Here is a 27,588-nt window from a genome sequence, read left to right on the forward strand (position 1 = left end):
CGTTGATGTTATGTTAGAATACAACTTTAAGTTATAAATGCTTAAATTTATTGCTAAATATGTTATGACTAGCCTGCCTATGTTTATCTATATCATGTAGCATAGTAGAGTAATAGTGCAACGTTGAGATTCATAAAGCTTAATGATCAAAATTATTCATCATATGAGTTTCAACACCGATATTCACAATACAACCCCTTTAAATCTTGTAGGATCCTAAATTATTACAAACTCTGTTTTATTAACCTTTGTTTTAAATATCGTAGCTCTGACTTTGTAATAACCTTTTTAAAACTCATAATAAGGAAGTTTCGTTTCAAAGGCTAAAGATGTTCAAATTTATAATCAATAGAGATTTTTTTTAATATTTTGGGTGATTGCAAGGATAGTATTCATTCAAAATTTTTAATCAATTGATAACGTATACACCTTATATATAGAGTTGCTCGAATTTGTGACCTCTAAAGACTAGAGAACAATGTCCCATTATACGCCACTTGAATTCAACCCCAACAAATTTCAGCTGAACATAATATGTAACAATTCACTTAACATCTAATTATAACAATAATTATTTTTGGTTCACTTTTACTTGTATTATTAAATACAACTTTTAAATGCAGAAGCTTTTTCTGTGCTCTCTATCTTAAAATTATAAGCAAAAGCGGAAGTTCCAATTCATCCAACAGAAACTTCAGGCCAATTAACCATGTTACTGCTCAACTCGGAGTTTCAGTCTGTCTGAAAAAGAAATTTTCTTTTAAACATAATAACAGACCAAATACTGGGCTCTTTTGAAATCTTTACGTATAGGGTAGCATTTGTTATGATTTTTTTTAGTCATTAATAACGCACATATATCTTATAGATACAACTGCTCGAATCTAGAAACTGTAGGAAGAAAAATACCCCTTTTAACTACTAAAGCCAGTTGATGGGTTAAATCTCTATGCAAATTTCAATCTGCCATAAAAATGTGAAGGCATACCTTGACCTTGCTTTAATCTTTGCCTCTAAGAGAAAGTGGTTGGAACGTAAAGTCCAACTCTCTAACTTAACTGATACAATTAAACAATTTGCATCAAACCAATCTTCAGTCCATATTTATCCCTTTAAATAGAAGCTTATTATATTTCTGTTTTTGCTTGTAGAACAGTTGCGTCAATGGGGGTTTCCTCCTTATTCCTCCATGCCCTGTGCGCTGTACCTTCATTAAAATGAAAAAAAAAAATAGCTCGGGATCTAACTCTGAAATGACTGCTTGATGTGAACCCTGAAATTTGCTTCACCACAAAGCATATCGGTTGAGACTTCGATAACCCTACTTATGGATAATGTCAAACCGTTCTACCATTGGGACTTTTATTAAATCATTTACTACCATAAACCCTTCATGTTTAGATTAGAATCTCAACATTTACGACATGTTTTCGTTTGATACATTGATTCATCCAAATATCGAAATTTGGAGATTTGGAGAGTTATTTGCATCATATGTTCCAATAGGAATTGTTAGAGGGAGGGACAGGTGATGACAGTGTCCCTTGAAAATTTAAAATTATCATATATTTTAAATATTTTTTCTATGTATTTTCTATTGAAAATATGTTTTCGTCCCCTTCAATTTTATAAATACATCTCCTCCTAAAATTTTAGAAGCTCACCCTCTCTAGTATAAAATCTTGCATCTATTTTTGTGTCTTTAAACTATAACTCTTATTTTAAATTAGTACTTAAATTTTTAAATATTTCAATTTCATCCCCAACTATGACTCATTTTAAATTAGTCCTTAAACTTTTGAATATTCTAATCCCTAAACTATGACCTCCTTCTAAATTGGTTCCCAAACTTTTGAATCATTCAATTTCATCCCCAAATTCATCCAAATATGCAATTAGTTTCAACCATAGTGTAACCTAAATTTTGTTTTTTCCAAACATATTATAATATAACTTGGCCTAACATTTTCATTAACAAAGGATGTTATTAGTATATACGTATAGTTTGGGATAAAATTGGAATGTTTAAAGAATTTGGGGACCAATTTAGAATGAAATTCATAGTTTGAGGGATGAAATTGAAATATTCAAAAGTTTAAGAACTAATTTAGCATGATAGTCATAATTTAGGGATAAAATTAAAATATTTAAAAATTGAAGTACCAATTTAAAATAAAAATCATACTTTAAAGTTATGTGATTCAATTAAATCTATTTCGGAAGTAGTTCAACATTTTTTTCATTCGAAAAAGTTTGCCTTGAATTGATTAGCCTCTTTTTACTACAGATAGATGGACTAGGTAATGATAGTGTGGTGTTTGAGGCTAATGATAAGCTCAAAATCACGTCCATTATGGAAAATAGCACAACTTTTATGTAGTATACATACCTTTATTAACATGTATAGATTTGACTTATCTTTGACAGAAATCTAAAGTTGTTCTAACAACTGGGTCTACGTCATACGAAGTCTACAAAATGTACACACCAAACACCCTTTTCCTTTGCTATATATATACGCTTTCGTATGCCTCGATGAATATACATACATACATACATACATACATAATCAAAGAGTATTCCCATAGTTCAAACAAAAAGGGAGAGAAACCAGACGATAAAAAAATGGGAGTGTCACTTGTTTCATCACCCTCATTTCTGGTTTTTTTCTCATTTGTCACTTTCAGTCTAATTGCAGACCCAGTTCTTGGGATCACCAGGCACTACAAGTTTGATGTATGTATTGTTTTGGCATGATATCTATCAAATATTTGTTTCATTAATGAAACTTCTAAATTTGGAGTACTGTAACAATTTTGTAGATCAAGTTGCATAATGTGACACGTTTGTGCCATACAAAGATCATTGTTTCGGTGAACGGACAATTTCCGGGGCCTCGCGTCGTAGCAAGGGAGGGTGACCGGCTTCTTATAAAAGTCGTCAACCATGTACCAAACAATATTACTATCCACTGGTATTGAAGTTTACTTCGAAAATGACATTTTGCAGATATGACAAATTACAAGTTAAATACATGATTTCATATGTATGTTATGATGATGTGTTCTTGAAACAGGCATGGCATTCGACAGCTCCGAAGCGGGTGGGAAGACAGGCCGGCATATGTGACTCAGTGTCCCATACAAACCGGTCAAAGCTACGTTTACAACTTCACCATTGTAGGCCAAAGAGGGACTCTCTTCTGGCATGCCCACATATCATGGCTAAGAGTCACTGTTTATGGTCCCATTGTCATTCTTCCCAAGCGTGGCGTTCCATATCCTTTTGCTAAGCCTTACAAAGAAGTTCCGATCATCTTCGGTGACGAAATCATACGCGAATTATTAATTTACGACCCTGCATTTATTTTCCGAATGCAAATTCCCTTAAATTGCAGGAGAGTGGTTCAATGCAGATCCTGAGGCTGTTATTAGCCAGGCACTTCAGACGGGTGGAGGCCCCAATGTTTCAGATGCTTATACCATCAATGGTCTCCCTGGACCACTTTATAACTGCTCTGCCAAAGGTATAAAATAGCTAAAATTTTGTATTGACTATATATATATATATATATACACATTACAGTGCTATACTAAATATTTTGACAGATACATTCAAGCTTAAGGTGAAACCAGACAAGACTTACCTTCTGCGTTTGATCAATGCCGCACTCAACGATGAGCTCTTCTTCAGCATAGCGAATCACACTCTCACTGTTGTCGATGTCGATGCCATTTACGATAAACCATTCGAGACAGAAACACTTCTCATCGCCCCCAGCCAAACCACAAATGTGATCCTCAGGACCAAACCCAGTCATCCAAATGCCACATTCTTCATGACTGCTAGACCATACGTGACAGGCCAAGGAACGTTCGATAATTCAACTGTTACCGGTAACTTGGAATACAAGTCACCTCCCAATAGCCTTCATTTGAGCATCTCGATTGAAAAGCTCCCGTTGTTTAAACCGATTCTACCTGCTTTTAACGACACTTCCTTTGCTACTAATTTCGCGAGTAAACTCCGTAGCTTGGACAGTGCACAGTATCCTGCCAACGTGCCCCGGAAGGTCGATAAGCGTTTTTTCTTCACGGTTGGTCTCGGAACCAGCCCATGCCAACATAACCAAACCTGCCAAGGTCCTAATGGAACCAAGTTTGCTGCTTCGATCAATAATGTATCATTCGCAATGCCGACTACAGCATTACTCCAGGCTCATTTCTTCGGCCAATCTAATGGAGTTTACGCCACAGATTTTCCTCGCAGTCCGATAATTCCATTTAACTATACAGGCACACCTCCTAACAATACTATGGTGAGCAACGGAACAAAGGTCGTAGTGCTTCCTTTTAACACATCCGTGGAGCTAGTTATGCAGGAAACGAGCATCCTCGGAGCGGAAAGCCACCTTCTTCATCTACACGGCTTCAACTTCTTCGTCGTTGGCCAGGGTTTCAGAAACTTCGATCCGAATAAAGACCCTGCAAAGTTCAACCTGGTTGATCCCGTTGAAAGGAACACTATCAGTGTGCCGTCGGGCGGTTGGGTTGCGATTCGTTTTCTAGCAGACAATCCAGGTAAGTAACAAGTCGAACGATGGATAAGAATCAACGAATGATTTCTTTGAGTTGATGATGATGACCAATGACCACAAGAACCAAATTGTTGCAGGGGTATGGTTCATGCATTGCCATCTAGAAGTGCACACCAGCTGGGGCTTGAAGATGGCTTGGATTGTGTTGGATGGTGAACTTCCCAATCAGAAGCTGCTGCCTCCACCAGCAGATCTTCCTGAATGTTGATCAATATGACTCATTTTAATTTGTTGACCTTTTTCTTTTCTTGTTTTGTGCTTTTGACATTGGCCTACCAGTGGTCCAAGCTTGTTTTCTTGATTCTTGTGGAGTTAAGGCAGAAGGAATTTACATTGTAATAACATTTGCAAATGGTAATAAAAGAGGTCTTCAATGATGCATTGGCATCCTTTTGTTCTTTCAATGATGAGTGATTGTTTTCAAAGAAAGACTAACTAAAAAAATTAAAATTATACAGTGAATTTAAACAAATGATCAATAATAAACTTCATCCAACGTTAAGTTGATTGTAGTATTCCTATCCAATCTATCTTGACAAAGTTGATTATTTTTACCTCAAGTTATGATTAATCCTCTATCTCTAATGACCTAAATTTCTCAGTCAACATATTAGAGTTGACCCGTTATGTGGTTCGATTTGAGAGAATAATTAAACTCGTTAGGAAAATATGGACCTAATTGAGAGGGAATTGAGCTTATTTAGACCTTAAAAGAAGATTATTTATGAATAAGGACAAATGAGGAAGGAGCAAAAGGGCAAATAAATTATTAAGAAAAGTTATGGCTGATTTCCACCCATTTCCTTTTGTCCCAAGGTGGAGTGGGATGAAATATGAGATTTGATCTGATGTGAAAATTTGGATATCCAAAATTTCAAATGATTAAAATAGTAATTTGTATCTAATTCAGAAAAATCATATATTTGAACGAATCAGATATCTAGATCCCAATATAAAATATAAGTTCACAAAAAATATCAGTTTTAAATTTTATATTTTGTGACATTCTGCAAACTATTCGACACCTCTATTATATATATATATATATATTAATTTAAAATTAAAATTTATTTGATCGGTATATAATTCGATTATTCGTATATCTGGTTAAATTATTTAAAAATAAAAAATTGTATATGATATCTAAAATTTTAAATCGGAATAACATATCGGATTTAAACATTTTGTCTCCTTCTTCCTCGAGCTTCAAGGCTTTAAAAGGTTAAAGAAAAGGTTAAAGAAGTACAGTTCACAGTTACTTTGAGAGATTTGAGACCATGGAAAGTAAGATTTATCTCTAGAAATTCAAGAGCTTCAAAATGAATAAAATATCATCCATCAAAGGTAACATGAGGTGATAAGGGTTTTTCATAGGATTTAAGCATTGGAACTATTCTAAACTTGATTCATTGCATTTTCCTGTTTCTAATTCATTTTAATGTTTTTTTCCCGATTTTGTGTTTGAATAGAAATACAGTGATTTTACTGAAAATCATCGTAATATTAAAAAATTCCCTGTCATACATCCTTTCATCAATTTTTTTTGATTTAGCACCCATTCAAAATAGAGAAAATAACCTCAGTGATCAAAAATGTCTTATAATATACGATTTTAACTAATTTTTTTTGGATTTACCAAAATGACCAACTAAATCACAATGCGATCGATAATTCGCAACGCGATCTCCGATATCGCAAATCAGTTTCCAGATTTGCAACGCGAACATAGACTATCGCAATGCGATTTTCTAAATTAGTTGCGATAGTTCAAGTTCGCGTTGCAATTTATTTCAAATTCGCGTTGCGATAGTCCAAGTTCGTTACGATAGTCGAAGTTCGCGTTGCGATTTATTCCAAGTTCGTTGCGATAGTCGAAGTTCGCGTTGCGATTTATTCCAAGTTCGTTGCGATAGTCGAAGTTCGCGTTGCGATTTATTCCAAATTCGTTGCGATAGTCCAAGTTCGCGTTACGATTTATTCCAAGTTCGTTGTGATAGTCGAAGTTCGCGTTGCGAATCTGGAAACTGATTTGCGATATCGGAGATCGCGTTGCGAATTATCGATCGCATTGCGATTTAGTTGGTCATTTTGGTAAATCCAAAAAAAGTTGGTCAAAATCGTATATTATAAGGTATTTTCGGTCACTGAGGTTATTTTCTCTTCAAAATAAGGCGTGTTTGGTGAAATGTGCCTACGCTTGCGTGGCATAAAGACGCGTTCAGTGGGAAGTGCCTACGTCGAATCAACGTCCAGTCAGCAGAAACCCGTGGAATGCATGTTTGATGGGGCGCGCTTTCTGGAAGGCGTGACCTCTGGGGTGTGCCTTTCCCCCGCCCTCGCCGTTCCCGCCACCCTCTCCTGCCTATTACCCCTATCCCCTATATAAAACCCCCTCGGCAGCTCATACAAACCACACAGAAAATTATTTTTTCTTTCCATCTATTACTTTCTAGTCTTTAAGGTATTTGTTATTTTTTTATTAAATAAATTTATTATTATTTTATTACATAATTTTTTATTATTTGATTATTTAATTGTAAACTTATTTAGTTTATACTTATTATCTCCAGTTAAAGAAAATGGAAGGCGAGATGTTACGATTGAATGTTGATCATATTTCTAGTTATTTTTTCGATACAGTTAGAATACAAAAATATATTCTTTTTAAATTTTTGAATATTAGGAAACCAATCATATATTATTTAAATTGTTAGAATTTTATTTATTAGAATTTATTTAAATAATTTTTGAAATATTAGTTCAAATTTTAATGGTTCGAATTTATTTATTAGGAAACTGATTGAATATTAGAATTTTTTATTCGTAACAACAAGATGAAAACACCGAGACGTATATGGCAATACTTATCTATGGCTGGATTTGGTTACTTAGCAAAAATTGAAGGAGGTTGTAAACTTGAATCCACCCTTATTTATGCACTAATCGAGAGATGGAGGTCAGAGACACACTTGTTCCATCTGCCATGTGGGGAGTGCACCATCACCCTGGAGGATGTTTCAATGCAGCTAGGGCTCCCGGTATATGGAACTACCATTTTTGGTGTGGCGGATGATGATTGGGAGACTCTGTGCAAAGAGTATCTTGGAAGTGCCTCGACGAATTTCACAGTGGTCGAATATCGTTAGGATGGTTGCAAAGAAATTTTAAAGAGTTGCGCAAAAATTGTTCCGAGGACGAGGCAAAAGCATTTACCCGGGCATACATATTACAAATCATTGGAGAGATATTGATGCCTGACAAGTCTCGGAACCAAGTCCATTGTATGTTATTGCGGCATCTAATCGATTTTCAAGTAGTCGACACGTTCAGTTGGGGCTATGCAGTGTTGGCATTTTTGTTTATAGAAATGAGTCGGGCCACGAAATATAATAAAACTACTATTGGCGGTTGTCTCATACTTCTCCAGCCCTGGTGATGTGATCCAATTCAGCATCATGATTATCATGGCTATTCCACCCTTACAAGGGAAGAAACTTTCTAACTTTACATACATATATGTTTATTTCATAGTTATTTTCATACATATAATATCTATGGTTATTATAATAACTTAATCATTAATATATGAGATATAAGTTATTATATACTATAGTCCACATTATTATATACTACATTGTATAAGTCTATATACTTAATTTATTTCTTTATGTTATGCATGTAAGCACATTCGGCCAAGACTTGGGAGCTGCATTAGAGCTAAATGGAGCATGAAACAGCAAGGAAACTCACATAGGGATGCTTAAGAGATCATAAGGATTCATTGATGAAAAGTTGTTTTGAGGCCGTGAGCTCATAGCTGGATTGAGCTGAAGATTTGAGCTACAAGATGAACTCATTTCAGCTGGGGAGTTGCACCATCATCATCACCACTTAGGACACTTCAAATATGTCCTACGTCAAAATTTGTGAAATCGTACCTTTTCACGAATAGTTGCCACCTCAAGAGGTACCTTTTCACAAGGAGCTGCCCAAACGTTCATCATGTTACAAGTCATCTAAGGCCAGCTCACCACCAGCTCATTCACACCCGAAGTAGCTCAAACATGAAGGGTTACCTTTCTCAAACATTGTGACCTTTCATGAATGATGCTGCCCATGAAGATGCCTTTTCAACAAGGAACACATCGGTGAAGAGATCACGCCTATTGGATGCATAAATCATCAAGAAACATGAGCTAGAGGCTCCATGCCTATTCGGCCACATCACATGCCATACACATGAGAGCCTTTGGCGCCAAGCATGAAGAGACACACCACCATTCGGCCAAAGGGAGAAAATGGCGCCAAGATGAACCAACAAACATATTCGGCCAAGGGAGATGTCTTCCCATCCTTAGCCGAATCATTAAGGCCTTTCATGAAGAGATAGCCGAACCATCACAAGCCCAAGGGACTTATTCATTCATTTCAAGCATTATGTATTTTCCTAGAGACATGTATCTAGCCGAAACATCATGTAACCATTCGGCAAAGCCCTCTCATTTCCTATAAATAGAGTGGCTTGCCATCATTTGTACTCATCTCATCTCTTATATAAAATATACTCTTGTGAGTTATTTCTTTTCAAAGTTCTTTGTGAACTTTATCGATTAAACAAGTGTAGTTCCTATACTTGTGGCGTCATTCCTTCCATTTTGATTCCTAAATTCCTAGATTGTTATCTAGTGGGTTGAAGACACGATCACCACCCCTCAAGCAAGTTTGTGAAGACCGGGATTGTGCTTCATAGCATAGTTTCCTCTTTGGCGTGTTTGGGATACTATCACCTCCATCTCCATTTCATCATTTCCATCATCAACAACATCCATCAATCCATCAATTCCGCAACCATCTCTTTTATATCTAAATTTCATTTTTTTCATCTCTTATATTATCATCCATTTCTTAATTCCATCATTAATATTATTTCCTTTTCTTATCTTATTTTGCAGCCCAAGCTTATAAATTCAAGGACATCAGTACTTGTCAATCCTAGATCGGGACACAATAAGGCTATCTACTCTCTTCTCTCAAGTGTGTAGATTCGCCTTACATCAAGCGGTAATCAGAACATAGTTGGATTGACAACAAAAGTGTCATTTGGCGTGCAAAGCAAAAAGAAGTTCAAAAAAGAAAAAGACTCCTTCAACAAAATTGGAGTGCAAAAAGAAAGAAAATTCAGAAAAGAAGAAAAAGAAAAAGATTTCAAAAAGAGAAAAGCAAGCCAAGGAAAAGTGCTCTACCATAGCAAAGTACATCAAAGAGGCCATCTTCACTAAGAGAAGATAACCTTATTGTTTCTTGTGAAAGGTTGCAGTAAGTGTTGTTTCTTGAATTGTAAGTCACCTCTTCCTTTCATTTTTCCTTGTCTTCAACCAATTCTTTCTTTCAAATACCTTGAACCCTTTTTATTACTTTTCCATTTCTATTCTTTTTCTACCCTAACCTATTTGCAGCCGACGCACACAAGGAAGGAATTAACTTGTTATAATCTTGAGTAAGTTCTTCAAAGGACTTAGCAAGAGAAATTTGAGTGGAAAAAAGGCTATTGAGAGAGAAAGATCAGAAGGGGAATTTTTAAAAGCCAAATATATATTCCCGAGAGTAAACACGAGTGTTGAGTGGAGTGATCTTATCTTTTCTTTGGAGTGAACTTGTGAGACTTTGTGAGTGTGCTGGTAAGGTTTATTTTTGTTTTATTTACTAACCATGTCTCAAAGTCCTAAAGGAAATGCAGGTCAACCCAACTTGCAAATGCAAGCACTGATTGGAGAAATGATGAGGATGTTTCGAACAGAATTTGATGCTCTCCATGAGAAACTAGACCAAAGACAAGATCAACCACAAACCAGAAACAATGATACTCCTCGGAGGCAACAACCTCTTCCAGAAGATGATGTCCCAAATCCTTATGATGAAGAAGAACCAGCATTGATACAAGGACCTAGGCGTGCCAATGTTGATGATAATATGAGCAACATCAAAATCAAAATTCCTCAATTCCAAGGAAAGACTGATCCAGAAGCCTATCTTGAATGGGAAAGCAAGGTGGAACATGTGTTTAGTTGCCATAACTATTCCGAACTCAAGAAAGTAAGATTGGCAGCTATGGAATTTGTTGATTATGCTTTGATATGGTGGGATCAACTTACTATTACTCGGAGGAGGAATGGAGAGAGACCAATTTCAACATGGCTCGAAATGAAAGGTATCATGCGTAAACGTTTCATTCCTACTCATTATCATCGGGATATGTTTCAGAAATTGCAGAACCTAAAGCAAGGCCAAAGGAGTGTAGAGGATTACTATAAGGAAATGGAAGTAGCAATGATCCGAGTCAATATTGAGGAGGATCGCGAAGCAACCATGGCTAGATTTCTTGCTGGACTCAATCCTGAGATTGCCAACACACTAGAATTGTATCATTACATCGAACTTGATGAAATGGTGCAAATGGCTATGAAAATAGAAAGGCAACTTCGGAGAAGACCTATCTCTCGTACTTCAGTGCCTACATCTTCAAGATGGAGTCCAAACAATAGTTTGAGGAAGTCTACCCCTATTCCTACCAAAGAGAAGGCTGGATCATCAAATGCTTCCCAAATTAATAAAGAGAATCGAGGAAAAGAGATCCCTGAACGAACAAGAGACATACGTTGCTTTAAGTGTCTTGGGAGGGGACATATATCCACACAATGTCCCAACCGAAACACCATGTTATTACTTGGAAATGGTGAGATTGAATCTGACCATGAAGAAGAAGAAGCTGCACCGACACCAACAGAAGTTGAGGAAGAAACCGAAATTGGTGCTCCGGTAGAAGGTGAAGCCCTAGTGGTCAAGAGAAGTCTAAGTGCTCAAATAGTAGAAGACGATGCACAAAGGGAAAACATCTTTCATACCCGCTGCCATGTGAATGAAAAGGTGTGTTTCATGATCATAGACGGTGGAAGTTGTACTAATGTTGCCAGTACCATCATGGTGGAGAAATTGGGATTGCAAACGTTGAAACATCCAAATCCCTACAAATTACAATGGTTAAATGAATGAGGAGAACTTAATGTCAACAAACAGGTGATGGTTCCTTTCTCCATTGGTAAGTACAAGGACGAGGTTATGTGCGATGTTGTTCCTATGCATGCTAGTCATTTACTCCTTGGAAGACCATGGCAATATGATAGGAGGACCATTCATGATTGTTTTACTAATCAGTATTCATTCAACCATGGAGGGAAGAAGATCATCCTAACACCTTTGACGCCTAAACAAGTCCAAGTTGATCAAATCAAGATGAAACAAAGTGTTGAGGCCATGAGGAAAGGAAAATCAAAGTTAAACCAGGAAGAAAACATTCCAAAAACAAGTGCTTATACCTCTAAGTGCTTGTCACAAAGATGCCTATTAACAAGATGCAAAGTTGATGCTGATTTTTCTAACCTTAACCAAACAAAAGTTTCCTTTGATTTGCAGGATGAACCAAGCAACACAATCCATCAATTTGGTAAACTAAACGATGTGATCTTTCAAGAACCAAAAGGTGCGACTATTGAAGAGCAAAGAATGGTAACTCTTCATCCAAAGGACGTGACCCATCAAGAATCAAAAGACATGCCTATTGAAAACCAAAGGGAAATGATTTTTCATCCAAAGGGTGTGACTTATGAGGACATCACCATTCCAAGAGTCATCACCTTTCATGAATTAATGCAACTATCTATGGAAAGGGGCATGATTTTTGGAATATAAAAGGACATCAACATTCAAAGCCAAATGTCTTCAATAGACATGAACTTTGAACCTACATCTTTCAGGAAGTATTTCTTAACTTTAATTTTGTTTGATCACATTCATACTAATGAAAGTTTTATTTCTTTTCAGATCAAGAACTTACAAAGCATTCTTTCAAAAGATATGAATCTTTTTATAAAGGTACTTATCAAATGGAAGGACTCAAGGAAAGGAAGATCTTTCGATTTGAGGACAAATCGATTAAAAGAAGGGGAGGATGATGTGATCCAATTCAGCATCATGATTATCATGGCTATTCCACCCTTACAAGGGAAGAAACTTTCTAACTTTACATACATATATGTTTATTTCATAGTTATTTTCATACATATAATATCTATGGTTATTATAATAACTTAATCATTAATATATGAGATATAAGTTATTATATACTATAGTCCACATTATTATATACTACATTGTATAAGTCTATATACTTAATTTATTTCTTTATGTTATGCATGTAAGCACATTCGGCCAAGACTTGGGAGCTGCATTAGAGCTAAATGGAGCATGAAACAGCAAGGAAACTCACATAGGGATGCTTAAGAGATCATAAGGATTCATTGATGAAAAGTTGTTTTGAGGCCGTGAGCTCATAGCTGGATTGAGCTGAAGATTTGAGCTACAAGATGAACTCATTTCAGCTGGGGAGTTGCACCATCATCATCACCACTTAGGACACTTCAAATATGTCCTACGTCAAAATTTGTGAAATCGTACCTTTTCACGAATAGTTGCCACCTCAAGAGGTACCTTTTCACAAGGAGCTGCCCAAACGTTCATCATGTTACAAGTCATCTAAGGCCAGCTCACCACCAGCTCATTCACACCCGAAGTAGCTCAAACATGAAGGGTTACCTTTCTCAAACATTGTGACCTTTCATGAATGATGCTGCCCATGAAGATGCCTTTTCAACAAGGAACACATCGGTGAAGAGATCACACCTATTGGATGCTCAAATCATCAAGAAACATGAGCTAGAGGCTCCATGCCTATTCGGCCACATCACATGCCATACACATGAGAGCCTTTGGCGCCAAGCATGAAGAGACACACCACCATTCGGCCAAAGGGAGAAAATGGCGCCAAGATGAACCAACATACATATTCGGCCAAGGGAGATGTCTTCCCATCCTTAGCCGAATCATTAAGGCCTTTCATGAAGAGATAGCCGAACCATCACAAGCCCAAGGGACTTATTCATTCATTTCAAGCATTATGTATTTTCCTAGAGACATGTATCTAGCCGAAACATCATGTAACCATTCGACAAAGCCCTCTCATTTCCTATAAATAGAGTGGCTTGCCATCATTTGTACTCATCTCATCTCTTATATAAAATATACTCTTGTGAGTTATTTCTCTTCAAAGTTCTTTGTGAACTTTATCGATTAAACAAGTGTAGTTCCTATACTTGTGGCGTCATTCCTTCCATTTTGATTCCTAAATTCCTAGATTGTTATCTAGTGGGTTGAAGACACGATCACCACCCCTCAAGCAAGTTTGTGAAGACCGGGATTGTGCTTCATAGCATAGTTTCCTCTTTGGCGTGTTTGGGATACTATCACCACCATCTCCATTTCATCATTTCCATCATCAACAACATCCATCAATCCATCAATTCCGCAGCCATCTCTTTTATATCTAAATTTCATTTTTTTCATCTCTTATATTATCATCCATTTCTTAATTCCATCATTAATATTATTTCCTTTTCTTATCTTATTTTGCAGCCCAAGCTTATAAATTCAAGGACATCAGTACTTGTCAATCCTAGATCGGGACACAATAAGGCTATCTACTCTCTTCTCTCAAGTGTGTAGATTCGCCTTACATCACCTGGGCATGGTATCACATGTCTTTTTTGTGTCTAATCGTGAATCATTCATTTGTCTTTCCATTACTACCAAGGTAATTTCAATGCTAAATTTATTTTTAAATAATATTTGTTATTATTATATAATGATATATATATATATATATTAAATAGTTGGACTATCAACTTGATGAAATGGTCGAGGCAACCTATAGTGGAAGAGTAATGACATGTCACGAACAGTATGAACGTCAATAAATGTGGTATACATTTCTGTAATGGAGTCTGAATTTTGATTGGAAGTATCAACCATCATAGCAACATCTTCATCAGTGGAGAGGTCGAATGTTGTATATGTTAAAGGATAAATTTCAATCAGAAATATGTACTGAAGTTTAGACAGTCTTCTAGTATTTTTAACACGAGCCTTCCTTGAGATTTTTGTTACTAGTTCCCCAATAGTGATGTTTCTCTTGAAGGTATCGAGAATATAATGATCTGATCGAAAAACAACTTCGAATTCATCTTCTCGAATTTCTCCATCATAATAAACAATAGCTGAAATATGAGTCATTTTGAGAATTTGAGAGTTTGATAGTTTCAAAGTTAGATAGTTTGAGAATTTAAGAGTTTAAGAGATTGAAAGTTGGGGAAGTATTATCCTTAATTATGTTTGATGGGATGAGACACTATGACATGTCAAAGACTCTCTGAAGAAAAAAAAAAGGGAAGCGCTTCCCCTTGAACGAGCCTCTCAGTCAATTATGTGAAATGAGATTTTTATATGTTGGCAATCGGGGAACTGTTCCCATTAAGCTATATATTTGATAGGATGAGACACTATGACATGGCAAATATTCTCTTAAAAAGGGCAAAACGCTTCCCCTGCAACGAGCTGTTCTTTTTTTATCTTATTTTTCTACATTTTTCAGTCAATTAATTGAAGTAGGGTATTATATAGGCGAGGGAAGGGGAATGGGTGGGATACGGTGGAGGGAAAGGCGCACCCCAGGGAATACGCCTTCCAACCCGAGTAAAGTGCACCGCACCAAACACGCCTTCCACCATGGCATGATGACTGGGCATAAGTGTGGTGCACCTTAGGCTGATGGGGCATGGGTGCATCGCACCAAACACGCCTTAGGGTTGAAGGCTGTTAGATCAGGCATATTTGGTCAAAAGGTGTTAAAGCAGGGTATATTAGAACAACAAGTGATTTTTAGGTAAAACGCCTAAAAATAACTTTTGATGATTTTTTATTAGAGAAAGAAATGAGAGAAATCTCTGGAGTAAAAGAAAATGCAAAAAGTTTCCTTTGGTGTTTGAAGTTAAGGTTAAAGTAGTACACTTTTTGAATTTCATAAATGTTATGCTTTGCTTGTTGGTATGATGCATATTGAAAATTTTGAGTGTCAAGCATTTTTTTTTATCAAATTGACGAATTTACTGTTCAACGTGTGTAAAGATAATGTCAAATGATCCAATACTACTCTTATAAGCCTTATTAATCGAGTAAGGACTTAAATTGAGTATTTAGAGGGGTATGAGAAGTAATTTTGATCTTGAAATGGTATTTTCGATTTTTGATATCGATATTGTTCTTATAATATCAATATTGTACGAAATAAAATAAAATTAGACAAAATGTTAAAGGAATATCGATACTCATTCGTGAGGTATCGCCTTTAGCATTAATACCAAAATTAAAGATTGATTTTTTAGTACGTCAATTTAGTATTTATATTGTTTCTTCGATATCGATATTGGTCTTTAAAAATCGATATCAAAATTAAAGATTATTTTATAATATGTCAATTTGATATCAATAATATCATTATCTTAAAATTAAGTATCAATACCTCTACTTATACAATATTGAATACCTAATAAACCTAGTTTAGCTCATAAATTGATTAAGGGGAAGTTGTAATGACATTTTAAACTTGACTCGTTATAAACAGTGAGTCTATAATATCATGTTTGGGCCATCAGAACGACAACAATTTATCAAAATAGCCACGGATTTTTTTTTGAATTTTTAATATATATATATATTAAATATTATATATTCTTTATTTTGTTGAATATTTTTATAATTAAAAATTATTTATTGAATGTGTTATATAAGATAAATAATTATATGTTAGTATGAAATATTTGTGGACTTTGGACTATCACTTTAAAATCGTTAAAAATAATATTTTAATTAATATTTTTATTAAAATAAGTGATTTTATTTTTTAAAAAAGAATAAGAGTTGATTTAATTTTTAAAAAAAATTATGGACCAATATGAATTTCATGGACTAAATTTGTCCTAATATCATTAAATATTAGTATAGATATTTTAGTTTAAACATACTTGCTCAATTGAGATGATGTCATTAATTAAAATGTATCTCATTAAACAACACCACAATAAAGTAAATGCTTTGAAATTATACTTAAAAGAAGAGAGAAAATATTTTATATACAAATTTCATTTATAAAAGATAAATTAACAAATAAGTATATGCGCAACAAAAAAATCATATATATATATATATATAATTAATTTATTTAAATTAGAGTAATTGCATTATACATTCTCAAACTATGATCCACTTTCTAAATTGGTCCCTAAACCTCTAAATATTCCAATTTAATCCCTAAACTATGACTATATTTTAAATTTGTTCTCAAACTTTTTAATATTTTAGTTTCATCCTCAAACTATATCCTTCATTCTAAATTGGTCCCCAAACTTTCAAAATTTTAATTTCATCCCAAATTATATATATATTCTAACCTTGGTTTTAAGGGCGCAAGGCACACCGAGACGCAAAAGGTCCCTGGAGCCTAGGCGCAAGATGCAGGCACGAGCCTTTCATATGCAAGGTGCGACGTTTGTACTATATGGTATAAATCAAACTAATACTTTGACAACACACTAATACTTTGTAGTGCAAACACAACTACTCAAACTTGAATTTCTTGGGAGAATAAAATTTTTTACTACTAAAATAACTTAATGGTTCAATTAAAATTTTACTTATAATTATAGTTTAAGGAGTAAATTAGATATTAGTTTTTTTAATATGCCACATCATCAATTTAATGGGGTTAATGGAAGAGTGACTATTTTGTAATTTATTGATAATTATAATGATTATAGTGTAATTTTTAAAATGTTAATGACCAAAATGAACACCTATTAAAATGTTAGTGACAGTAGTATAGTTTACCTACAAAAGTCGGTACAAAGAAGTGACAACCCCTAGCCAATAATTACCGCCCACCACCAAAAGATTCAACCAAATTTAAAACAAAACTCTTATCTTTTCTTTAATGTATCTACTTCTCCTTACATGACAGTTGGCTTACCGTTGGATGCATGCATCAGTCAATATAGAAATATGAGTTGGTTCTTCATCTGACCCTCGTCTGATGTAATACATTTAATCTTGATGTTAAATACAATGTATCTATCGGTGCATTACTGCATTATAGTTGTTAGCCTGGTCATTCTTCAGTGTAAAGAATTCACTTGATTGTGTTGTTTCTGTAGCTGCTTAATTTGTCTGGGGCCTATATTATTTTCAAATGAAAGCAGTTCTGGGGAGTTAAAAACCAGAAAAAAACGTGGAGGGAGGACACAATCAGATAACAGAAAAAAGGAGACAAAGAAGGGGTAGAAGCGAATTAACCGAGTGGTCATGGGGAGTTAAAAACCAGAAAACACATGGGGGAAAAAACAGAAAGCATTGAAGAATAATTCCATTTTAAATTCTTTCTCAACACAAACCTCACGGATCAACAAAATAGAGTAAACTTAACAATCAAACAGAAACAAACAGTAAAAATCATCCTCAGTCATCGACATCAAAATTGAAGAGGGAGGAATTCGATCGTTATTACCTGAGTTCGAGGCCTCCATTGCGTGAGATTTGTCGTCGGTTTCGTCTGGCTTTAAGGGAGCATCCAACCACCTAAAGGTAATACTTTTAATGTTCAGCCGAGGGTTTTGTTAGGTGTCAAGGGTTGTATCTTCGGGGCTAGGTTGGGATATAGGGCTAGATGGTGTCCTGTTGGCTATTTAGGTAAATCTTACACGGATTTAGACCCTCGTCGGAGCTTCTAGGTGATGGTCGTTCGTTTTGGTTGAGGGCTAGAGAAGGAGAAGACATGGTGGCTTGGGTTCTTCAAGGTGGTCACGTAGTTTGTTTTGAGTTGGAGTTTTCACTTGTATTTCTTTAGGAACCTTAGCTTTTCGTTGGAGCGGCTATAGGGCGGAGGCCACGGTGGCCTTGTGTGGTCGCCGATTCGAAGAAGTAGAGGGCAAAGGAGAAGAGAGATATGCGACTGATAGTGATGAAGTAAGCTAGGTTTAGTTTTCACATGAAATTACATATATATTAGCGAATTAAAACGGTGCCGTTTAAGGGATTTAGGGTTTCCTGTTTCTGCGTGGTTTATTCTTAATATGGGCCATCTAGATTTTCAATTTCATGTAGTTTCGTCCTTAAATCGATGTTTTCATATTTCTAATTTTGTCTCTGTATTTTACTCGTATTTAATTTCAGTCCTAAATGGTAATGTATTTAGTTTCTACTTGTTTATACATTTGCCTTGTACTTTTACGCACGTTATATTTTAGTCCTCAGGTTGTTTTCTTTTGGGTTTCTGTTCGTGTCCTCTAGGTTTATGTATTTCCTTTTTTCGTCCTAGATTAGGTTGTCTTTGATTCTATTTTGTTTTTACATTTAAGCTGTAATTTTGTGAATTTGTATTTTAGTCATGGAGCAAAGTTATTAATTGGTCTAGGAAGTGTTTATGTAAGCATGTTTGATCATACACATATAGTTAGATGCCATTTATTTTTACATAACATACATTTTTTGCATAATTTGTATGATATCCTCATGTGCATAACTCGACATCATTACATAATTTAACTAAGGGTAATATCCTTTTAATTTAAAATTGTTGAAGTGGGCAGTCATAACTGATTTGAGGTCCGCTTTTAATGATTTTAAAATAAAAGTGTATCCCGAAAGTGAAACCAAAAAATTGATTCGTCACCTAAAATTTAGGAACGAGAGAAAAAGAAATGTTCGTTTATTTAAATATATCGAGAAAATGTTGTTATATCTTTAAGATCTGGTCTCGATATTTGTAAATAATCGAACATTCTTTATCTTTCAAAAACGACTCAGTAATTTTAATTTAATTTATTTGAGTGCTTTTTGAATGTTTTTAAATTTACATCCTTGTTTTATGAGATCAAAAATTAAATTAAATTTGAATTTGTAAAATTCATTGCAAAGACGTTAATTAATCGGCTAGGTACCGATTTAGGGCGTTGTGGGGTGCTAATCCTTCCCCGCACGTAACCGACTCCCGAACTTGGATTTTGGTAACGCAGACCTTAATTTGTTGTTTTAATTAAAATTAATTTTTATTTAAAATAACAAACATTTTTGGGTGCCCAATCACACCCTAATCAAAGATTGGTGGCGACTCTTTGAACTGTATTTTTTCGATCATAAAGGAAATCCGAATTTTTTTTTTCGAAACGAAAGGTTTTTTAAATTACATTTGTTTTTAAATTAAAAATCAATAGAAAGAGATAAATTAAAAATTAATGTAGTTTTTAAAATCTCACCTTTTTTCTCACTTTTTCACATTTAAGAAAAAAATCGTTTCGACAGCTTGGCGACTCCACTGGGGACTATTTTTAGAGAGTCAGGCCGATAGTCGATTAATTAATTGTCTTTGTAATTGAAAATTATAAATTCATTTTAATTTGGTTTTTGATCCCTTGTTTGGTTTTAATAAGTTTTGTTTGTATTTTGATTTCTTTAATTTAATTCGATTGACAATTAAATAGTTGTACTAATCTGTTTGCTAATGGTTTCAGAATAATTGTTTGTTTTAGGAATTGATTTTGTGTGTTTTTATTGTTTGTTTTTTCGCTTTTCCTCACACACTGCACAGCTGCATTATCATAACATGAGCTAAAACTCCGCTCCGTCCTATTTAAGTAGGAGTGAGAGACTATGCCCTCGTGTGGTTTTCACCTCCGCATGGGATAGTGGATCGCTCCTGGAGCTCACGCCTTATGGTCCTCGTGATGGTAATCACCTCCGTATGGACATAAGGAGGTGTGTTCCCTCGAAATTGAACTCGATCCCCTAAAGCCTATGATGGGCCAGGATTGAGGGTTCGATAGCCCAATGGGGCACCGGCAAGGACAATTCGAGAACCTATTACTTTAGAACCTAACCCATCATATAGTGAACGTAGAGCCTGAACTTAGGTTGAGTAAACCCGAACCTTAAGAATCCTGTGAGGAGGGTACACAAGGAAAAAGTTTTTTGAGTCATTTATTTTCATTTTTTCGAATAAATGCATGTGAACTAGATATCATGCGGTTAGGTTTATTTTTCAAACAAGCATGCGAATTAGATATCATGCGGTTAGGATTTATTTTTGTGAATAACAAAGCATGGGGGTAGATATCATGTTGGGTAGGATCTGATAAAGCATGATTGGGTAGCCAGCATGTGAGTAGGATTCTTGAACAAATTATTATCCCGATTTAATTGCTTTATGTTTACTAACTGATCTTTTGTTGTCTTTGTCTTGTTTCTTTTCTGTTTTGCATTGCACTATCCATTACATGGTGTTGATTTGGGATCGATGTCCATATAGAAGGCCAGTAATATGGAAAGAACGGCTCAGAAAGAGGTTGAAGACAATGCAAATGTTTTGAGGTGGTCGAAACAGTCCCAACTGACCAATGGGGACAGCGTGATGCCTGGATACGTGTCAGAGTTATTTGGTTATACTCACATCAACGTGCGTCAGAATGATCTAAGTGAGCTAAAAGAGATATGGGGAAGATGGACAGTAGCCGATAAGGAGATGTTTTATCAGTTGTACGGCGATATTCCTTATCTTCTGGATGTACCTATTGACCGAAATTTGTTTAGAGCATTGGCACAGTTCTGGAACCCGACTTATAGCTGTTTCACATTTGGTAGAGTGGATCTGACACCAACAATAGAGGAGTATCAAGCTTTGGTCCGTTGTCCGAGGTCCCAGATAGATAGAATATATACCAAGCTGCCAGTCACTCATTCGTTTAAGAAGAAATTACTATTGATGACCGGAATGAGTAAAGATTGGGTAGTCAGAAACATTAAGAAGAAGGGAGACAGTGAGTGCATCTCTTGGGCTGCTTTGAAAGAAGTAATTGATCATCACCCTGATAAGAGAAAGAAGCTTGACTTGTTTGCTTTAGGGATTTATGGGCTCGTCATTTTTCCAAATGTACTAGGATATGTAGATGTATCAGTCGTTGACCTGTTTGAAAGATTAGATAAGCACGTGGATCCTGTTCCAGCCATTTTAGCTGAGACGTTTCGGTCTTTGAGTTCTTGTAGGCGCGAGGGAGAAGGACGCTTTATAGGATGTGCGCATTTGCTGCTAGTGTGGATTCTGAGTCATTTCAAACATGTTGAAAGAGCACCAGGACGAGTGTTTCTAGAGGGGTTTTCGCCTTTGAAAGATTTTCTTTCTAAAGAATGGCCTGGGGGCTTCACCGAAGAAAAATGGATGGTCATCTTCAAGGATATCAGAGATGGAGATATTTTGTGGTGAGCTTCGTGGAATACCTCTTCGGATATACTTTACCGATGTGGAGAGCGAGATTGGGTTCCTTTGCCAGGTATATGGGGTTCTGTTGGGTATGCACCGCTACTAGTTTCCAGACAGTATGGATCGAGGCAGTTCATTCCAGCCACGTGGGACTTGGTAAGATCGGATTTTGCATTCAAAGGAGATCAGTATAAGGGTAAAGTTAAAGGGGTTTCTGAGGCCTGGAAGCAAACTCGTCGCGTGAATTTGTTCACCTATAATCTCGAGTTTTCTCAAGAGTACGAGCAGTGGAGAAGCGGTCGAGTAAATGACAACATCCCGATAGTGAATCCTGAAAATATTCAGTTGGTGGAGGAACAGTTGAGAGTGGTGCCATCTCCATTAGAGTTAGCCAAGCGCGATTTCGATGCAGAACGGAGACAATGGAGAATGACTTTGCAGAAACTGGAAGATGAAGTGTATCAAAAGGGATTGGAGATCGACATTCAGAAGAGTAGAGCAGATCGAATTGAAAAAGTAGAGAAGCAACTTCGGCTAGATTTTGACGATCTTCGGTCAACTTATCAGCGAATGGTAAAAGCTCAGGTAGGTTCTAGCTCGAGTAAGTATGTCGAATTGAGGCAAGAGGTGGCGAGCCTCAAAAGAGTAGCCGGAGAGAGTCAAGAAGAGCTCAAGCAAAGCAGGCATCAAGTGAAGATTTTATAGAAAGAAAAGAATTCTTTAGAGCAGCGATTATAAAAGAGTCAAGCCAGAATGAAAAGTTGAAGGAGAAAATTTCAAGTTTAGAGACCGCATTACGATGATACCAAAACAGGGAAGGTAGCTCGAGCCAGAGGGAGGTTGAAAATCTGAAAAAATAAGTGAGTGAGCTTGAAGCCATGGTTCAAAATTTTCAGAGGCAAGCAAGTGAGCTATCAATAGTTCCTTATGAAGGGGATATACAATGGCGTTTTCGATGGGAGCGTGCTCAGGCGAGAGTTAAGCAAAGAGAGGATCTTATTGCTTGTTACTTAGGACACGCGCAGAGAATAGCTCAATATTTGGTCATTTTATCCGAGGAAGTTGCTGATGTGACTGAAGAACTGGATCCCGAGGCTGAAGAAAACTAGAAGATCGTGGAGTTACTTGCACATGTACAGGAAATAGGAGAGATGGTGCAGATCTATTTGTGATGTGTTTCAACTTTGTAATTGAACTTCGTTCTAATATAAAGAGTTGTTCTAAGGAGTCGTTCCAAGATCAACACCCTGCATTTTGCATATGCATTTTAGTACATTTAAATTTTTGCATCACATTTTATTCATTCATAATCATATAAATCATATTCTTTAATAAACAATAATGTTAACAAAATGACTCTGTGACAGTGTAATACTGGAAAATCCCAAGCATATCTACAGAACCAGGAAGAAAGTTATGGAGGACAAACTTGCCCAAATTGAGAAGGCTCAGTTGGAGTTACAAGATAATATCAAGAAAATGCAAGAAGATATGATGAATGTCCAAAAGGAAATGTTTGCCAAGTTTGCGAGTATGTTGGAAGGAAGAAATCCAGAACATGGGAAAAGCCCTATGCCAGAAGGTGTAACTGAGGACCCACTTCATCATCCAGGGTTAACCCCAGAACAATCTCAGAACGTTCAAGTGACCCCTGTTCATGTAGGAAGGTGCACATTAATCCAGTCGGTGCTTCTGTTAACGTACAGCCTGGATCTAGTTCATATCAGGAAGAACATCAATATCATCAAGTTCCGGACCTTGATGAAGAAGCCAAGAAAAACCAAAACGATCCACTGGAAGAGAAATGGAAACAGCTAGAAAGAGAAGTCAGAGCCATGAAGGAAGATACTAGTGTCTATGGATTCGACGCAAAGGAATTAAGTCTAGTTCCAGATTTGGTTTTACCTCCAAAGTTCAAAGTTCCTGACTTTGAGAAGTTTGATGGTACCATGTGCCCCTCTGCACATATCACAATGTTTTGTAGGAAGATGACCGGATACATAGGGGATGATCAATTGTTGATACACTGTTTTCAGGAAAGCTTAACTGGCTCGTCAATCCGGTGGTATAACCAGTTGATTAGAGCTAATATTAAATCATGGAAAGACTTGGCTAAGTCCTTTCTTGAGCAATACAAACATGTAAAAGATGTTAGGCCCAACAGGATGATGTTGCAAGGAATGGAAAAGAAGTCTAACGAGAGTTTTAGACAATATGCTCAAAGATGGAGAGATGTAGCAGTGCAAGTCCACCCGTCATTGGAAGAGGAGGAAACAAATATGCTTTTTGTCAACACCTTAAAGGCTCATTTTTTCTCGTATCTTATCGGTAATCCTTATCGAAGTTTTGTTGATGTAGTTACAGCGGGAGAAATGATTGAAATGGCTGTTAAGAGTGGGAAGCTCGAGGGAGGAGAGTCTAGTAAGAGGCCACCAGCGAGGAAAAAGGAAAATGAAGTCAGTAATGTGAGGCAGTACGATTCTAATAACATCACTGTTTCCCGTCCTCAAGGAGCAGGGTCATCAACACAAAATGACAATAGACAATGAGCAAGGGACCAGAGGAGAGAGAGGCCTCAATTTGATCCAATTCCGATGACTTATAAGGAATTGTTTCTGATTTTGTATAATCGACATGTGGTTTCGCCGTATCACGTGACTCCAATGCAACCTCCTTTTCCCAAATGGTATGATGCTAGTGCTCAGTGTGAGTACTATGCAGGGAACCCTGGGCATTCCATTGAGAATTGTACTGCTTTTAAGAAGGTTGTCCAAGCTTTAAGAATGAGGAATGTCATCAACTTTGGTGACAGTGAGCAGCCGAATATAGCTCAGAATCCGTTGCCAAGCCATGCAGGGGCATGAGTTAACGCGATTACTGAAGAGAGAGGAAAAAGAATTGTAAGGAATGTTAGTGAGGTGGTATCACCTATGAGTTGGGTATGGTGCCAGATGGTTAAGGTAGGATGGTTGAAGCCCAGTTTGGTGGTTGAACAGTTAAACAGTGGAGAGGTATGTCAGTGTCATAACAGTGAAGGACACAATATTCAGCAATGTCCTGACTTCCTATCTTTGGTACAAGACATGATGGACAGTAAAGAAATTGAGTTCTTTAAAGAGATTGCTGAAGAAGAGGAAGTGGAAGTTTGCACTTCAGAAGGATTGTCTAAAGGGGTATACAATGCCAGTTGTCCCCTAATTATTACTCCCAAGAATCGAGTTGCTGAGAAGATAGCCCCGAAAGTGGTTATTACACCTCCATCTCCATTACCATATCGGGATAATAAACAAGTGCCTTGGAGATATGATTGCCAGATGGGAGATGTAACAAAAGAGAATGAGGAAGTAGATGAGGTGGGACGCTTTACTAGAAGCGGTATGTGTTATTCTCTTAATCCACCTAAAGAGTCTGAGAAGAAGGTTGCAGTTGATAAGCGGAAAAGGTTGATGTGCAGATAGAAGAAGATAAGCCTGTTATCAATGAACCAGTAACCGAGAGTGAAGTGGTAGAATTTTTGAAGTTTCTGAAACACAGTGAGTACAGTGTTGTTGAACAGTTACACAAGTTGCCTGCCCGTATTTCTGTTTTATCATTACTTTTGAGTTCAGAGGCCCATAGGAATGCTCTGTTAAAGGTTTTGAACCAGACTTTTATTCCGAAAGAGTTGCCCATTGAAAAGTTGGATCAGTTAGTTTCCAATGTACAAGCTGATAATTTTTTATCTTTTTCTGAGGATGAAATCCCTTCTGGGATGGTTGGTAGTCAGAAGGCTTTGCACATCACAGTTAAATGTAAAGGGCATGTGTTGTCCCGGGTCTTGGTTGATAATGGTTCAGCTTTGAATGTGATGCCCTTAGTGACTCTAAAGAAGCTTCTATTAGATAGTACACTTATGAGAACCTGTCAAAGTGTGGTTCGAGCTTTCGATGGGACTAAAAGAGAAGTGTTGGGCAAGATTGATGTTCCTCTGAATATTGGTCCAGCAACTTATGAAGTGGAATTTCTCATAATGGACATTATGTCTACGTACAATTGTTTGTTGGGAAGGCCTTGGATTCATCAGGCCGGTGCAGTTCTGTCCACATTGCACCAGAGAATGAAATTTGTGATTGATGGAAGGTTGGTATGTATTCATGCTGAAGAGGACATTATTGCTTCTGTTTCTACTACTGCTCCGTACATTGAAGTGGATGAGCAAGCGGTCGAGTGTTCTTTCAGATCGTTGGAGTTTTTCAATGCTACATTTATGGCTGAAGGTAGGAAGATACCAACACCTAGACTGTCAAATTGTACCAAAATGGGACTCAAGCTGACCCTTGGAAGAGGAGCAAAAGTTGGGAAAGGATTAGGAAGTCAGTTGCAAGGACCAGTGAATCCAATATGCCCTGTTACTAAAAGAGATCGATTTGGTTTGGGGTATCAACCAACTCTGAGGGATAAGCTGAGGGGAATTAAGAAGGGTCAGGAAATGAGAAAGGCCAGACTAGCTGGTGAAGACCTTAGCTGGGAACCCATGATCTTCCCGTCGTTGAGCAGCATTTTCATATATGGGGGACATATGTTTCAAGGGAATTCAAGGAACACTGAGGTGATGGTTGAGGATGCCTTGGGAGATTTAGGCATTAACGTTATAACTGATGATGAATTTGAGGAAATGAGAGTTATGGGCATTTATCCTGCACCGCCGGGCTTCGTGTTGAATAATTGGACCGCGGAAGAACTTCCTGTAGTTTACAAATCTTTTACAGAGTAATGCACTGGAACTTTCTCCCTGTTGTTCATACCCTGGGGCAATAGGTGATTTTATGTAAAGGGTTAAGTTGTTTGTTTTTTCTTGCTTTCAATAAAAGATGCATTATGTTAGTTCCAAATGGCAAACATTCTCCCATACATTTCATTCGTTCATTCTTTGTTGTATATATGTATGTATTTATTTCTTTCTATTTATCTATATGGGAAAAGATCCTCCCATATGTATATATGTATATATATCTTCTCTTTCATTATTTTTTCAGGAGCTCATATATCAATAATATGAATGCTAATGACTCTGACCCGGAGATTGATTTCGAGAAGCCTATATGTCAAGGGGAAATCGAGGATTGTGATGATGATGAGGGATGTGAACTACCTTCTGAATTGCTGAAAATGGTGGAGAATGAAGATAAGCAGATTCTGCCTCATAAAGAGTCTACTGAGATTTTGAATTTAGGGACAGATGAGGATAAGAGAGACGTAAAGATTAGTACCACTCTGTCAGTTGGAGGTCGACATGATTTGATATAATTGCTTCAAGAATACAAGGATGTGTTTGCTTGGTCATACGAAGATATGCCGGGTTTAGATACAGAGTTGGTTGTTCACAAACTGCCAATAAAGCCTGAATGTAAACCGGTACAACAAAAACTGAGAAGAATGAGACCCGAGATGCTGTTCAAGATTAAAGAGGAAGTGAAAAAACAATTTGAGGTTGGGTTTCTTAAAGTGGCTAAATATCCTGAATGGGTGGCGAATATTGTCCTAGTACCGAAGAAGGATGTGAAAGTTTGAATGTGTGTTGACTACAGAGATCTCAACCGAGCTAGTCCAAAAGATAATTTTCCTTTGCCACATATAGACACGCTAGTGGATAATACTGCTGGAAATTCTTTGTTCTCTTTTATGGATGGTTTCTCTGGCTACAATCAAATTAAAATGAACCCTGAAGATATGGAAAAAAACGATATTCGTTACCATGTGGGGA

The 27,588-nt window shown here is 36.6% G+C and overlaps 1 protein-coding gene across 1 annotated transcript; it reads left to right on the plus strand.

Moving 5' to 3' along the window:
• Window positions 1-2,625: 2,625 nt before the first annotated feature.
• Window positions 2,626-4,805, plus strand: LOC120213817 (laccase-17-like). The gene is made up of 6 exons (XM_039211881.1): window positions 2,626-2,736; window positions 2,823-2,974; window positions 3,077-3,321; window positions 3,398-3,526; window positions 3,609-4,580; window positions 4,675-4,805. The coding sequence occupies exons 1-6, from the start codon at window positions 2,626-2,628 to the stop codon at window positions 4,803-4,805; spliced, it is 1,740 nt and encodes a 579-aa protein (XP_039067812.1).
• Window positions 4,806-27,588: the final 22,783 nt, after the last annotated feature.

Source organism: Hibiscus syriacus, unplaced genomic scaffold, assembly GCF_006381635.1.
Source record: "Hibiscus syriacus cultivar Baekdansim isolate YM2019G1 unplaced genomic scaffold, ASM638163v2 tig00000738_pilon, whole genome shotgun sequence".
Classification (NCBI taxonomy): Eukaryota; Viridiplantae; Streptophyta; class Magnoliopsida; order Malvales; family Malvaceae; genus Hibiscus; species Hibiscus syriacus.

Bases quoted from the DNA above. Each gene is read 5' to 3' on its own strand.
- LOC120213817 (XM_039211881.1), top strand. From the start codon at position 2,626: ATGGGAGTGTCACTTGTTTCATCACCCTCATTTCTGGTTTTTTTCTCA. The intron at 2,737-2,822 runs GTATGTATTGTT...ACAATTTTGTAG, and splicing joins CCAGGCACTACAAGTTTGAT to ATCAAGTTGCATAATGTGAC. The intron at 3,527-3,608 runs GTATAAAATAGC...ATATTTTGACAG, and splicing joins TTATAACTGCTCTGCCAAAG to ATACATTCAAGCTTAAGGTG.